This window comes from Anomaloglossus baeobatrachus, chromosome 8, assembly GCF_048569485.1.
Source record: "Anomaloglossus baeobatrachus isolate aAnoBae1 chromosome 8, aAnoBae1.hap1, whole genome shotgun sequence".
Classification (NCBI taxonomy): Eukaryota; Metazoa; Chordata; class Amphibia; order Anura; family Aromobatidae; genus Anomaloglossus; species Anomaloglossus baeobatrachus.
This window is the reverse complement of record NC_134360.1, coordinates 61,665,202-61,680,779: the sequence shown is the minus strand read 5'-3', so window position 1 is coordinate 61,680,779 and position 15,578 is coordinate 61,665,202. Positions and strand designations below refer to the sequence as shown.

At 51.3% G+C, this 15,578-nt stretch overlaps 1 protein-coding gene across 1 annotated transcript in view; it reads left to right on the top strand.

Moving 5' to 3' along the window:
- IARS1 (isoleucyl-tRNA synthetase 1) overlaps nucleotides 1-15,578 on the top strand; it is a 150,938-nt gene that overhangs the window by 30,718 nt on the left and 104,642 nt on the right. Inside the window, exons 6-13 of the mRNA XM_075321722.1 lie at nucleotides 746-863; nucleotides 932-1,079; nucleotides 1,155-1,242; nucleotides 2,853-2,913; nucleotides 3,325-3,420; nucleotides 5,347-5,469; nucleotides 12,975-13,066; nucleotides 13,151-13,249. Of these exons, the coding sequence (XP_075177837.1) occupies nucleotides 746-863; nucleotides 932-1,079; nucleotides 1,155-1,242; nucleotides 2,853-2,913; nucleotides 3,325-3,420; nucleotides 5,347-5,469; nucleotides 12,975-13,066; nucleotides 13,151-13,249 (825 nt within the window). The remainder of the gene's footprint in view (nucleotides 1-745; nucleotides 864-931; nucleotides 1,080-1,154; nucleotides 1,243-2,852; nucleotides 2,914-3,324; nucleotides 3,421-5,346; nucleotides 5,470-12,974; nucleotides 13,067-13,150; nucleotides 13,250-15,578) is intronic.

The following is a 15,578-nucleotide window of genomic DNA, read 5'->3' as shown; positions in this document are numbered from 1 at the left end:
CTTAGTTTGCATCCAAAGTATGTCAAATTTATCCAGTAAAATGAAGAAATATAATTAGATTTGTCGCTTTTCACATTCGCTCTGTACGTTCGGCCCCGCTCTTCTCTGGTCTGTGTTATGGTCACTTTTTTGAAGAACTATTCCCACTCCGTCTCTCATTTCTAAAGGATTTGTCAATGAGATGTGCCACTCCCAATTCTGGGTGGGTTGGGCTGTGTACTTGTGATGTACACAAAATGTAAGAACAACATCTAGCAACACGCAGGAATAATGGACAGTGGCATTTGTGACTCCACCACCATCTAACTGCAGTCAGATTAGTACTGAGCACCTCAAACATTATCACTGTGGGTGTAAAATGGCTACCAAAGTCCCGAGGAGTGGCCTAGTAATGGCCCAGAGGGCGCCATGAAGACAACAGTACCATTTCTACAGTAGCCCAGTGACGACCCGTCCTTCTCACACTGATGACGGGCTGTGGCTGATGTGTTTCACACATCAACGTGATACGTTGCCTTATGTTCTCCAGTCTGGTGTATATTCCAAGCTATGGACCCCTGCCAGTCTGTGGTAGGTCCACACCAGTATTGTCCCATTCTCTGGACCACATTGGTCTGAAGGAGAAGGATTCTTCTTGCGGATTTATCTCGCTTTGTGGCTTTTGCACCCAGGTCCGTGTGATATGTAGGTGGTTACAGACAGAACACGAGCCTGCGCTGATTGCTTCTTCTTCTCTCCGGCACAGGTGGGTGTTCAAGCAGCTGTACGATAAAGGCCTGGTGTACCGGGGAGTGAAGGTGATGCCCTTCTCCACCGCCTGCAACACTCCACTATCCAACTTCGAGTCCCACCAGAATTACAAGGTATTTTTTGTGTTCTTGTGAGGTCATTGCTCATGGCTGCTGCTGGATGACACCGATCCTATTCTCAGGATGTACAAGATCCCTCTGTTATCGTCACCTTCCCCTTACTGGAAGACTCCTCCGTGTCGCTCGTGGCCTGGACCACCACCCCATGGACCCTGCCCAGCAATATGGCTCTATGTGTTAACCCTGAGCTTATATATGTGAAGCTGAGAGGTGAGTGTCCCCGGAGGTGGTAGTGACAGGGGGCATCAGAGGCAGCCGAGTGATGAGGTTTTCCTTTCTTTATAGATAAGTCCACTGGCAGCATGTATATCCTGATGGAGGCCCGGCTGTCCGCCCTGTACAAAACGGAAGCAGAATATGAGATTCTGGACAGGTTTGGCTCAGATTCCTCTTATTATTCCCTGTAGATTGTTCCGCCTTCATCCTCAATATTAGAGATCCCGTCTTGGTTCTGCACATCCCATCTATGGCAGTGGAGGCTGCAGGAGGTCTGGACTCTTTTAGTATCTAGCTCTGATCCTGGGATAAAAGCTTTCCGGGTTCCTTGCGTACTGAGACGTCAGATTGGTCAAGACCATGATGACTAAAGGCCCCGTTACAGGCAATGACGTATCTAACGATATATCGCCGGGGTCACGGATTCCGTGACGCACATCCTGCATCGTTAGCGACGTCGTTGCTTGTGATAGCAATGAACGACCGTTAACAATGGAAAATACTCACCTTATCGTCCATCGTTGACACGTCGTTCCTTTTCAAAAAATCGTTGATTGTAGAGGACGCAGGTTGTTTGTCGTTCCCGAGGCAGCACACATCGCTACGTGTGACACCTCGGGAATGACGAACTGCAGCTTACCTGCGGCCGCCGGCAATGCGGAAGGAAGGAGGTGGGCGGGATGTTACGTCCCACTCATCTCCGCCCCTCCGCTTCTATTGGGCGGCCGCTTAGTGACACCGCTGTGACGCCGCACAAACCTCCCCCTTAGGAAGGAAGCGGTTCGCCGGCAACAGCGACGTCGCTAGGCAGGTAAGTATGTGTAATGGCTCCTAACGATTTTGTGTGCCACGGGCAGCGATTTGCCCGTGACTCACAAACGACGGAGGCGGGTGCTTTCACCAGTGATATCGCTGTGTGTAACACCTCCTTAAGAAGCCAGACCAATAAATTCTGAAAGCTTTTATACCAGGACATTCAGTGAGAGATCAGGAGACGAGTGAGATCTGCGATAACTGAGCCAGCAGCTATTATGTATGCACCATTAATAGCCACATAATCACCCACTGTTATGTGCTTGTACGAGGCACGTGTCCGGGTGAGACCCCCTGTGATGTACCTGTACGATGCAAATATCCTGGTGACACCCCCTGTGATGTGCCTGTACTGTGCATGTGTCCTAGTGAGACCCCCTGTGATGTATGTGTACCATGCACAGTTCTGTGAGACCCCCAGTGATATACCTGTACTGTGCACGTGACTTGTGAGACCCCCTGTGACGTATGTGTACCATGCACAGTTCTGTGAGACCCCCAGTGATATACTTGTACTGTACACGTGACCTGTGAGACCCCCTGTGATATACCTGTACCATGCACATGTCCTGTGAGACCCCCTGTGATGTACCATTCACGTGTCCGGTGAGACCCCCTGTGATGTACCTGAACCATGCACGTGTCCTGTGAGACCCCCTGTGATGTACCTATACCATGCACATGTCCTTTGAGACCCCTGTGATGTACCTGAACCATGCACGCGTCCTGTGAGACCCCCTGTGATGTACCTGAACCATGCACGTGTCTTGTGAGACCCCCTGTGATGTACCTATACCATGCACATGTCCTGTGAGACCCCCTGTGATGTACCTGTGGTTACATGATCTGCAGTAATAGGGGGTGACTCTATCTGTGACGCTTTTCCCGCTGCACTGTGCGCTTCTTTCTCTCCCATAGTATCGGTTCCTTCTGATCTCTATTTCCTTTTTCCAGGTTTCCGGGCATCACCCTTAAAGGGAAGCGCTATCAGCCGCTGTTTGACTACTTTACCAAGGTAATGATGAATCTGTCCTTGTGACTCTTTCTATTTAATGGACCAGGCACGATTGCCCCTGCCCGTCTCTGTACCCCCCATTCTATAGGCGGTATGTCTGAAGATATGTCTTGGATCTTTATAAGATATTAGCAGCCTGAATAAAGTTGCTATCCCAGGAATCTTTCTTTTGGATGGGCCATGACATTCTTTGTGTGTAGCCTCTGCTGCTGGCTCATCCCAGCGGCTGGATCTGCTGGCACGATGGCGGCCGAGTGATCCCTGAAGTCTTGTAGGTCAGAATCCAAGCCGCTCTTTCTTAGCTGTGGACACTTAAGTTGGACAAGAGAGTAGTCACTTGTATGTGGACATTGCTGGCGGAGCCACCATGGTGGGCTTGGTTTGTATTCACTGTGTTCTCCTTCTTTCCAGGCTGCAGACAGAGGAGCGTTCACTGTTTTGTTTGACAACTACGTCAAGTCAGAAGATGGTACCGGTGTGGTGCACCAGGCCCCGTACTTTGGAGCGGTATGTAGAGCAACTCCTGAGAATAGAGACTCCACCACTGACCGACTCCTGTATCAGTATGACTTAATGTATGTTAGTGAAGGTCACATCCAGAGACTTAATATGTCCCTAGGAGGAGCCTCTGTGAACTTATTAGTTGTTATGTGGAGTTTTATTTCTGACAATTCTCGATTTAGAGCTGCAAATAAGTAGTGTGACTTGGGATCCACTTATGGAGCTACTTGTAAATATAGATAAGAAAAAGACAGTCGTATATACAGTATGTGGATACATAGAGGCTTGGCCAAGACCGATTCCTGAAAAACAAGCCCATAGCATTATCCTGTCCACCACTTTTCACATCTGGCATAAAGCTGTAAGGTTATACACCAGGAGACACCAATTATGGAGGTTATACACCGGAGGACACAAAGGATGGAGGTTATACACCAGGGGACAGCAGGGATGGAGGTTATACACCAGGAGACAGCGGGGATGGAGGTTATACACGAGGGATGGAGTATGAGAACAATTCCCAATAAACGAGCCATAAAGGTGGACACGTTATCAGTATAAAATATACTGACCACGTGTCTTCACTACTCAAGGATAATCATAACACAGGAGAAATGCGAGTAAATGTGCAAAATGCAAAACTTTTATTAATGAAGATCGCACACAACATAGCCCAATATCACAGATAAACTACCATGAGATCAAAAGGAGTACAAGATGTGTAAGCATATAGATGGTAATCAATATAAAGTTTCCTATTTACCTCTAGTCATCCAGGAATACAGTGGATGGAAGTTGAGCTAGACTTCAAAATTGAGGACTAAAGTGGGAGGATGAGGAGGGAAACAGGAAACAAATAAAAGTTTATAGAGATCTGTCACATAATTTAATAAAGTGCAAGTGCACACGACTGAGCAGGGTCCCCAATATAATCATGCTTAGACAGAAGGTCAAAAAGTTACCTAAAATTGCCTAAAGTGCAAGTGCGGTCACAGGGGAAACCAGAGTGTACTCACGACATCAGTATGAATAACCCATGATGGGTTATTCATACTGATGTCGTGACTACACTCTGGTTTCCCCTGTGACCGCACTTGCACTTTAGGCAATTTTAGGTAACTTTTTGACCTTCTGTCTTAGCATGATTATATTGGGGACCCTGCTCAGTCGTGTGCACTTGCACTTTATTAAATTATGTGACAGATCTATATAAACTTTTATTTGTTTCCTGTTTCCCTCCTCATCCTCCCACTTTAGTCCTCAATTTTGAGGTCTAGTTCAACTTCCATCCACTTCATTTCTGGATGACTAGAGGTAAATAGGAAACTTTATATTGATTACCATCTATATGCTTACACATCTTGTACTCCCCTTGATCTCATGGTAGTTTTTTATTCTGTGATATTGGGCTATGTTGTTGTGTGCGATCTTCATTAATAAAAGTTTTGTGTTTTGCACATTTACCAGGGATGGAGGTTATACACCACAGATGGAGGTTATACACCACAGATGGAGGTTGTACACCGGGGGACACCAAAGATGGATGTTATACAGTGGGGATGGGGGTTATACACCAGAGGACACCAAGGATGGATGGAGGTTATGTAGCGGGGATGGAGGTTATACAGCGGAGGACACCAAGGATGGGGGTTAAACAGTGGGGATGGAGGTTATTCGCCATGGGACAGCGGGGGAGGAGCAGACATTATACGCTGGGGGACAGCGGAGGCAGACGTTAGAATCTGATGGCTAGCGAGATGGGTGATAAACTAGAGATTCTATGATTAGGACATACCCCAATACATCTGTCTTTATAGTGTCTTTATATACACACAATATACTTCTATACTTTATATCTGTGACCCCCCATTACCAGTAAATATGAGCAGCCCCTTCCTTTTGTTTACTTCACTTCTCTGTCTTTTTTTGTAGGACGATTACAGGGTCTGCATGGACTTTGGCATTATACAGAAAGACTCTGTTCCCGTCTGTCCGGTCAATGCCTCTGGCTGCTTCTCTGAGGACGTGACTGATTTTGCAGGACAATACGTCAAGGTTTGATTACATGTCCACATGTGGGTTGTTACTGTGACATCAGCCAGGAAACCATCAGCAAGCTGCTCCTGAGCTGTGGGATGGATTGGTTTGCACTAGGTTGAATGTGAATTTATGATTATCCAGATAATGTGATATGTTACATGAGTATTCATCTGGCACTGGCTGCAGAGAACCATCTAGAACCACGGCCCATTCACAGAAGAGGTTACCCAACGTCTTTACTACCAATATATCCGTTATGTGTTCACAGCTCCTATGCAGTGCTGGGTCTGTAAGGTTACATGACATAGGCAGTATGACAGCGGGTCAGTCGGGGGTTGCAGTCTGTGGATATAGATACACAGGTCTTCAGTAGAGTTGTACATCTGGGAAAGAAATACAGATTTGCTACAATTTTATTATTGATGTAATAAAGCAATATTTTTTCTTCAGCGCTCTATTGGGAGACCCAGACGATTGGGGTATAGCTACTGCCCTCTGGAGGCCACACAAAGCACTACATTAAAAGTGCAAGGCCCCTCCCCCTCTGGCTATACCCCCCCCGTGGTATCACGGGTTCTCCAGTTTTAGCTTTGTGTGCGAAGGAGGTCAGACATTCCATGCATAGCTCCACAGATTTTAGTCAGCAGTAGCTGCTGACTATTTCGGATGGAAGAAAAGAGGACACATATAGTGTCCCCAGCATGCTCCCTTCTCACCCCTGGATGGTGTTGTAAGGTTGAGGTACCTATTGCTGGTACAGGGCTGGAGCCTGACATGCTGTTTTCCTTCCACATCCCCTTGGGGGCTCTGTGGAAGTGGGATCCTGCCGGCCTCTCAGCTCTGACGCCGGGCTCCATCCACAGACCCATTAGAACCTGATGGAGACGGAGCAGGAGTACCATCAGGGACAGGCCCTGCATCATACAGGTACTCTGTGTCCCCGGCAGGCACAGACACACTCCGGGCTGGCTGGGTGTTGTAGTGCGCCGGGGACCGCAACGTGGAGTTGGTGTCCCTACAGATTACTGGGGGATTGTTTGTGTTTGGGAACGCAGCGCCGACCCCCTCTGGACCGGGCGGCGCTGCTGTGACTTGTGGTGCGCCGGGGATCCGCCGTCCGCGCTTTTACGGCGGCGGCGGTTATAAATTTAGTCCCCGGCTTTTTGGGCCTAGGACGCCGGCAGCTCCGTTTCGTTCCCGCCCCCACCCTGTCATTCAGGGTAGGGGAGAGACGCTGTTCGCTAGCAGCGACGAGGGCTGGAGCCTGATTTACATGCTCCAGCCCTCTCACTTGGCACAGAGGGAAGCAGGCTTCCCGCTCTTGGCCAGGAACGCCCAGGGCCCGCCCCCCTTCCTCTCTAGAGACGCCGGCAGCCATTACATGCATGCCTGGCTGGAGGAAGGACGCAAGGCTCTGGGAGACCTGGACTAGGGGCTATCTGGCGACCACACACCCGCTTTTTAAGCGGGCGGTAAGCGATTTTTCTGTGCTGGTCCCTCTAGTGCCTCACTGTGTGTCAGTGTACTGGGTACATATATATAGATATTGTATTTCTTGCACTGTGAGGTGCGCTTCTGGCTGCATATCCCAGATCACTCTGTGGAAGCAACAACATGCCATCCTCAAAACGCAAGGCGGCCAAGGCAAAAAGGGCTGTGTATACTGCGTGTGCTGCATGTGGGGCTAATCTACCAGCAGGCTCCGATGACCCCCATTGTGTGCAATGCTCCGACCCGGTGCTGCTTCGCCAGCCGGAGTCAGGAGAGGTAGTGACCCAGGCTGAGACGCTTGTAAGTTCTGCCCCGGTGACAGGGACGGACTTTGCAGTTTTTGCAGATAATATGTCTGTATCTATGGCAAAAATCCTTGAAACCTTGCAATCTATGCATGGGGCTCAGTCTCTGGGCACGGAGAGGCCTCTGTCCTCAGGTCCCCCTTACTTGGAATGTATCCAGCCCACAGGGGGGTCCCCGGCTTCACAGGCCGAGGATTATGACTCAGATGATGGCCCCAGCCACCCTAAGCGAGCTCGCTGGGAAAGACCCTCGACGTCTTCACACTGCTCAGGGTCTCAGCGCAATCAGTCTCCCTGTGATGTGTCGGATGAGAGTGATCAGGAATCCACTCCTGGAACCCCTCTCAACCTGGATACCCCGGATGGGGATGCCATGGTAGACGACCTTATCTCAGCCATCAATAGGCTGTTGGATATTTCTCCCCCAGCCCCTTCAGCAGAAGAGGCGGCTGCGGAGCAGGAAAAGTTTCGTTTCCTTTATCCCAAGCGTAAATTGAGTGCTTTGTTAGATCACTCTGACTTCAGAGAATCAATCCAGAAGCACGACGCTCACCCAGAAAGGCGTTTCTCTAAACGATCTAAAGATACGCGTTTCCCTTTCCCCCCTGAGGTGGTCAAGCGCTGGACACAGTGTCCAAAGGTAGACCCCCCGATTTCCAAACTTGCAGCTAGATCCATAGTTGCAGTGGAGGATGGCGCTTCACTTAAAGATGCCAATGACAGACAGATGGACCTTTGGTTAAAATCTGTCTATGAAGCTATCGGCGCGTCGTTTGCTCCGGCATTCGCAGCCGTATGGGCACTCCAGGCTATTTCAGCTGGCTTAGCAAAAGTGGATGCTATCATGCATCCAGCAGTGCCGCAAGTGGCGCACCTTACCACGCAGATGTCGGCGTTTGCGTCTTACGCTATCAATGCGGTCCTAGAATCTACCAGTCGCACCTCAATGGCGTCCGCCAATTCGGTAGTTTTGCGCAGAGCCTTGTGGTTAAAGGACTGGAAAGCAGATGCTGGTTCCAAAAAATGTTTAACCAGTTTGCCTTTGTCTAGAGATAGACTGTTTGGCGAGCCATTGGCTGACATCATTAAGCAGTCCAAGGGTAAAGACTCCTCTTTACCACAACCCAGAACATCCAAACCTCAGCAGAAAAAGTGGCAGCAGAGGTTTCAGTCCTTTCGAGGTTCGGGCAAGACACCGTTTACCTCGTCCAAAGGGACTCAGAGGACGCAAAGAAACTCAGATTCGTGGCGGACTCACACACGCCCCAAGAAAGCAAATGGAGGTACCGCTTCCAAAGCGGCTACCTCATGACTTCCAGCCCCCCCCCTCCGCATCGCCGGTCGGGGGCAGGCTCTCCCGCTTTTCCGGCATTTGGATGTCACAGGTCAAAGACCGGTGGGTGACGGACATTTTGTCTCGCGGGTACAGAATCGAGTTCAATTCTCGTCCTCCAGCTCGGTTCTTCAGAACCTCCCCACGTCCAGACCGAGCAGATGCTCTGCTGCAGGCGGTGGATTCCCTAAGAGCGGAAGGAGTGATTATCCCAGTCCCTCCTCAGGAACAAGGGCAAGGATTTTACTCCAATCTCTTTGTGGTTCCAAAAAAGGACGGCTCGTTCCGTCCTGTTCTGGACCTAAAACGGCTCAACAAACATGTGCACGCCAGGAGGTTCCGGATGGAAACCCTCCGCTCTGTCATTGCCTCAATGTCCAGAGGAGACTTCCTTGCCTCAATAGACATCAAAGATGCTTATCTCCACGTGCCAATTGCTACAGAACATCAACGTTTTCTACGTTTTGTGATAGGAGACGACCATTTTCAGTTCGTAGCTCTTCCATTTGGTCTGGCGACAGCCCCACGGGTCTTCACCAAGGTCATGGCGGCGGTGGTAGCAGTCTTGCACTCTCAGGGACACTCGGTGATCCCTTACCTAGACGACTTATTGGTCAAAGCTCCCTCTCAGGAGGCATGTCAGCACAGCCTGAATGCTACGCTGGAGACTCTACAGTCTTTCGGATGGATCATCAACTTTCCAAAGTCGATCCTATCACCGACTCAGTCACTAACGTATCTTGGCATGGAGTTTCATACTCTAGCAGCGATAGTGAAGCTTCCGCTGGACAAGCAGCGGTCACTACAGACAGGGGTGCAATCTCTTCTGCAGGGCCAGTTGCATCCCTTGCGGCGCCTCATGCATTTCCTAGGGAAGATGGTGGCAGCCATGGAAGCAGTTCCCTTTGCGCAGTTTCATCTGCGCCCACTTCAATGGGACATTCTCCGCCAATGGGACGGGAAGTCAACGTCCCTGGACAGGAAAGTCTCGCTTTCCCAGACGGCCAAAGACTCTCTACAATGGTGGCTCCTTCCCACCTCATTGTCTCAGGGAAGATCCTTCCTGCCCCCATCCTGGGCAGTAGTCACGACAGATGCGAGTCTGTCAGGGTGGGGAGCAGTATTTCTCCACCACAGGGCTCAGGGGACGTGGACTCCGCAGGAGTCCACCCTTCAGATCAATGTTCTGGAGATCAGAGCAGTGTATCTTGCTCTACTGGCCTTCCAACAGTGGCTGGAAGGAAAGCAGATCCGAATCCAATCGGACAACTCCACAGCGGTGGCATACATCAACCACCAAGGAGGGACGCGCAGTCGGCAAGCCTTCCAAGAAGTCCGGCGCATTCTAATGTGGGTGGAGGACAGAGCATCCACCATATCCGCGGTTCACATTCCAGGCGTAGAAAACTGGGAAGCAGACTTCCTCAGTCGCCAGGGCATGGACGCAGGGGAATGGTCCCTTCACCCGGACGTGTTTCAGGAAATCTGTCGCCGCTGGGGAGTGCCGGACGTCGACCTAATGGCATCCCGGCACAACAACAAGGTCCCGGCATTCATGGCGAGGTCGCGCGATCAAAGAGCTCTGGCGGCAGACGCCTTGGTTCAAGATTGGTCGCAGTTTCAGCTCCCATACGTGTTTCCGCCTCTGGCGCTCTTGCCCAGAGTGCTACGCAAGATCAGATCCGAGTGCAGCCGCGTCATACTCGTCGCTCCAGACTGGCCGAGGAGGTCGTGGTATCCGGATCTGTGGCATCTCACGATCGGTCGACCGTGGTCACTGCCAGACCGACCAGACTTACTGTCCCAAGGGCCGTTTTTCCATCAGAATTCTGCGGCCCTGAACCTGACTGTGTGGCCATTGAGTCCTGGATCCTAGCATCTGCTGGATTATCTCAGGGAGTCGTTGCCACAATGAGACAAGCTAGAAAGTCGAATTCGGCTAAGATCTACCACAGAACGTGGAAGATTTTCTTGTCCTGGTGCTCTGCTCAGGGAGTGTCTCCCTGGCCATTTGCATTGCCCAAGTTTCTTTCCTTTCTGCAATCGGGGTTAGAAAAGGGCTTGTCGCTCAGCTCCCTTAAAGGGCAAGTTTCGGCACTATCCGTGTTTTTTCAGAAGCGTCTAGCACGTCTTCCTAAGGTGCGCACGTTCCTGCAGGGGGTCTGTCATATTGTGCCCCCGTACAAGCGACCGTTAGATCCATGGGATCTGAACAGGGTACTAGTTGCTCTCCAGAAGCCGCCCTTCGAGCCTCTGAAGGAAGTTTCCTTTTCTCGGCTGTCGCAGAAAGTGGCGTTTCTTGTTGCGATCACATCGCTTCGGCGAGTGTCTGAGCTGGCAGCTCTGTCATCTAAGGCTCCCTTCCTGGTGTTCCACCAGGACAAGGTTGTGCTGCGCCCCATTCCGGAGTTTCTTCCTAAGGTCGTATCCTCTTTTCATCTTAATCAGGATATTTCCTTGCCTTCTTTTTGCCCTCATCCGGTTCACCGGTATGAAAAGGCCTTACGTTTGCTAGATCTGGTGAGAGCACTCAGAATCTACATTTCCCGCACGGCGCCCATACGCCGTGCCGATGCACTTTTCGTCCTTGTCGCTGGTCCGCGCAAGGGGTTGCAGGCTTCTAAAGCCACCCTGGCTCGATGGATCAAAGAACCAATTCTAGAGGCCTACCGTTCTGCGGGGCTTCCGGTTCCTTCAGGGCTAAAAGCCCACTCCACCAGAGCCGTGGGTGCGTCCTGGGCATTACGCCACCAGGCTTCGGCTCAACAGGTGTGCCAGGCAGCTACCTGGTCCAGTCTGCACACTTTCACCAAGCATTATCAGGTGCATACCTATGCTTCGGCGGATGCCAGCTTAGGTAGAAGAGTCCTGCAGGCGGCAGTGACACCCCCGTAGGGGAGGGCTGTTTTGCAGCTCTAACATGAGGTATTTATTTACCCACCCAGGGACAGCTTTTGGACGTCCCAATCGTCTGGGTCTCCCAATAGAGCGCTGAAGAAGAAGGGAATTTTGTTACTTACCGTAAATTCCTTTTCTTCTAGCTCTTATTGGGAGACCCAGCACCCGCCCTGTTGTCCTTCGGGATGTTTTTTTGTTGTTTGCGGGTACACATGTTGTTCATGTTGAACGGTTTTTCAGTTCTCCGATGTTATTCGGAGTTAATTTGTTTAAACCAGTTATTGGCTTCCTCCTTCTTGCTTTGGCACTAAAACTGGAGAACCCGTGATACCACGGGGGGGGTATAGCCAGAGGGGGAGGGGCCTTGCACTTTTAATGTAGTGCTTTGTGTGGCCTCCAGAGGGCAGTAGCTATACCCCAATCGTCTGGGTCTCCCAATAAGAGCTAGAAGAAAAGGAATTTACGGTAAGTAACAAAATTCCCTTCTTTTTCTGGCTAAGCTGGGGATTGCTGATCCTCCTCTGTGCCGCCTGCCCCGGCCCCTTCCTCTGTGCCGTCTGCCCCGGCCCCTTCCTCTGTGCCGTCTGCCCCGGCCCCTTCCTCTGTGCCGTCTGCCCCGGCCCCTTCCTCTGTGCCGTCTGCCCCAGCCCCTTCCTCTGTGCCGTCTGCCCCGGCCCCTTCCTCTGTGCCGTCTGCCCCGGCCCCTTCCTCTGTGCCGTCTGCCCCGGCCCCTTCCTCTGTGCCGCCTGACCCGGCCCCTTCCTCTGTGCCGCCTGACCCGGCCCCTTCCTTTTTTTCCGCCTGCCCCGTCCCCTTCCTCTGTGCCGCCTGCCCCGGCCCCTTCCTCTGTGCCGCCTGCCCCGGCCAATTCCTCTGTGCCGCCTGCCCCGGCCAATTCCTCTGTGCCGCCTGCCCCGGCCAATTCCTCTGTGCCGCCTGCCCCGGCCAATTCCTCTGTGCCGCCTGCCCCGGCCAATTCCTCTGTGCCGCCTGCCCCGGCCAATTCCTCTGTGCCTACGGCCCCGGCCAATTCCTCTGTGCCGCCTGCCCAGGCCAATTCCTCTGTGCCTACGGCCCCGCCCACTCCTCTGCCACCGACCCCGCCCCTCCTCTGTGCCGCTGGCCCCACTCTCTACCCCCTCTGTGCTGTATTATTTCAGCCAGAGTCAGAAATGTAGCCAGATAAGGGGAATCTTGTAGATCTTTCCGATTTTCCTCCACGGAGCTCCACTCCTATTAGTGGCACAAACGGCAGAGTTTACTTTGGGCCTTGGTGTAGTAAAACCTGATCTCACAAGACCTCCATCACCAGCAGCTTGCTGACAGTTTCGAGGCAGCCATGTTTTTTTTTTCCTATACTTCCACATGGAAAAAAGTGAAGATGGGAAATTGTTCTTGCCTTGTCTGTAGCGTGCACAGTGGGTGTTATGGATGTGTACCACCTCCCCCCCCCTCCACGTCCCCTCTATTGACATCGTACTTTTCTGCCCAAGGATGCCGACAGGAACATTATAAAGCTGCTGAAGGAGCGCGGCCGTCTGGTGCACAGCAGCACGTACAAGCACAGCTACCCCTTCTGCTGGAGGTGAGTGAGGATCGGCCAGCCCTGTGCCACGGTATTACTGATGTCTCCCCCTCCGTGCCTGAGTAACCAGTGCTGTCTCCTAAGGTCGGACACACCACTTATCTACAAAGCCGTTCCCAGCTGGTTTGTCAGAGTTGAGCACATGGTGGATCGGCTGCTGCAGAACAACAGTCAGTGTTACTGGTAAGCGGGATTCTGGGGTCACGTGCAGGGTGCCGCAACTGGGAAGGGATAAGCTCCGCAGTATACCTAACCAGTGTCTGAAGGCAGAAAGCAAATCACTATAAATCCAGTCTGTACCGGAGAAAAGAGGAAAACAGGTCTGAGATAAATGTATTTGTAGCGAAGCGTGAATGAAGCACCATTGTACTGAGATCGCCTTACTGTGATCACTATTACCCTGCACTGTAAAGTGGGGAGAGGAGGGGGCACCATTGTAGTGAGATCTCTCTATGATCACTATTACCCTGCACTGTATAATGGGAAGTACAGGAGGCACAACTGTAGTGAGATCTCCTCTTTGTGATCACTATTACCCTGCAATGTATAGTGGGGAGTGAAGGGGGCACCATTGTAGTGAGATCTCTCTATGATCACTATTACCCTGCACTGTATAGTGGGAAGTACAGGAGGCACCACTGTAGTGAGATCTCCTCTCTGTGATCACTATTACCCTGCAATGTATAGTGGGGAGTGAAGGGGGCACCATTGTAGTGAGACTTCCTTACTGTGATTACTATTACCCCGAACTGTATAGTGAGGTGTGCAGGGGGCACCATTGTAGTGACACCTCCTTACTGTGATCGCTATTGCCATGCACTGTATAGTGAGGACTGGAGGGGGCACCATTGTAGTGAGATATTACTGTGATCACTATTACCCTGAACTGTATAGTGAGGTGTGCAGGGGGCACCATTGTAGTGACACCTCCTTACTGTGATCACTATTGCCCTGCACTGTATAATGAGGAGTGCAGGGGGCACCATTGTAGTGAGATATTACTGTGATCACTGTTACCCTGTGTCACAAACCACCGGGGGGGTCACTCAGAAATCCCTCGCGCTGGCTACCAGTACGTCACAATCGGGGGGTAACAAGTGGGGGTCACCCCTACTTCATACCTCCCGACCGACAGACAGAGCACGTGACGCGCTCTCTAGCGCCCCTCTTATAGTCAGGCCAATTATGGAATTGCCCGACAATAAGAAAGGAGGCCGCTATACTACTTATGCCGATTATTGAAGGGTCCCCGGTGAGAGTAAGGTATATATTCCCCCGACCTCCGCGGGCGGAATATATAATATCTTCCCGAATCTCACTGGCCTCCCCACAATAATCCTTGGCACAACTCGCTGCCACCAACCGCTTCACGGTAACTATTAGCCGAACACACAGACGTGGGATTCGAGATCGAGATAACAGAACAGCTCAAGATTAATTATATACTTTAATCAGCCTAAAGCACACTAGAACTACAATATATACAATAGGGAATCTACAGAATATACATATGTCAGAGTACAGTTACAGATAAAGCATGGGTTACAAACAGGCATACACAGTTCAATCAGTTACCTTGTTGCGTCTGGCCACAGGGGGGCGCTGTAGACCAGGTTTCCAGGAACTCCCACAGATGTTTCCTACACGTGCCCCCAGCGAGAAGAACCTTGGAAAATGGCCGAAGCAGGGTTATCAACCTGGGCAAATCCAGGTCCCCTCCTACCTTAGTGACCTCACAGGGAGCACTGCTCCACCCCTGGCTGGAGTTATGGACAAATTCACAACATGGAATATGGGCCATAACTTTGCCTGGGAGCGTCGTAGGCGGACGCCAATGCTCTCATTGTGACAGTTATGAATTTAGCTACAGAACGAGGGGACTCATGACCTGTCTACGAGTTCCCATATGGCTGATATCACGCCTGGGGTATTTCCCAAGCTCCCCCTTCCATAAAAAAGGTGTGCCAGCATCGTCCGCCTGCGCAAACACCATTTTTATGGTTGCCATATTTATCGGAGATATGGCTTGCGAGATATGAACCATTTTTTACTGGAGTCGTTCTGTCTGGCTACTTCCAAGCCTTGCTAATGAGATACAACTCTTGTTACAGGGTGACGGCAGGGAGCCATCCTGTGTCCATTGTCCGCACATCATCTCATCTCCATATCAGAGGAGATGGCTGTTGGAGGTGTAAGTGGGATGTGACACCTTCACAGATGCTGGACATTTGAGCACAAGAAGGGAGGGGGGCACTGCCAGGGAGTGATGAGAGCAATTATGACTTCTAGTCATAATTCCTCTTCATATCCCAGGATTTACCTCACACCTCCCCCCTTTTGAGGGCGCTAGGGGGCAGCACATTCCGGTGTTCCCCCGTGCGCCCGTCCGCGACCTCTCCTTGTCGGGACAGCCCGTCTGCGTTACCGTGGTCACGGCCCCTTTTGTGGCGAATGGTGAAGTCGTAGTGCTGGAGCGCAAGGCTCCATCGCAACAATCGCCCATTCGTCCCAG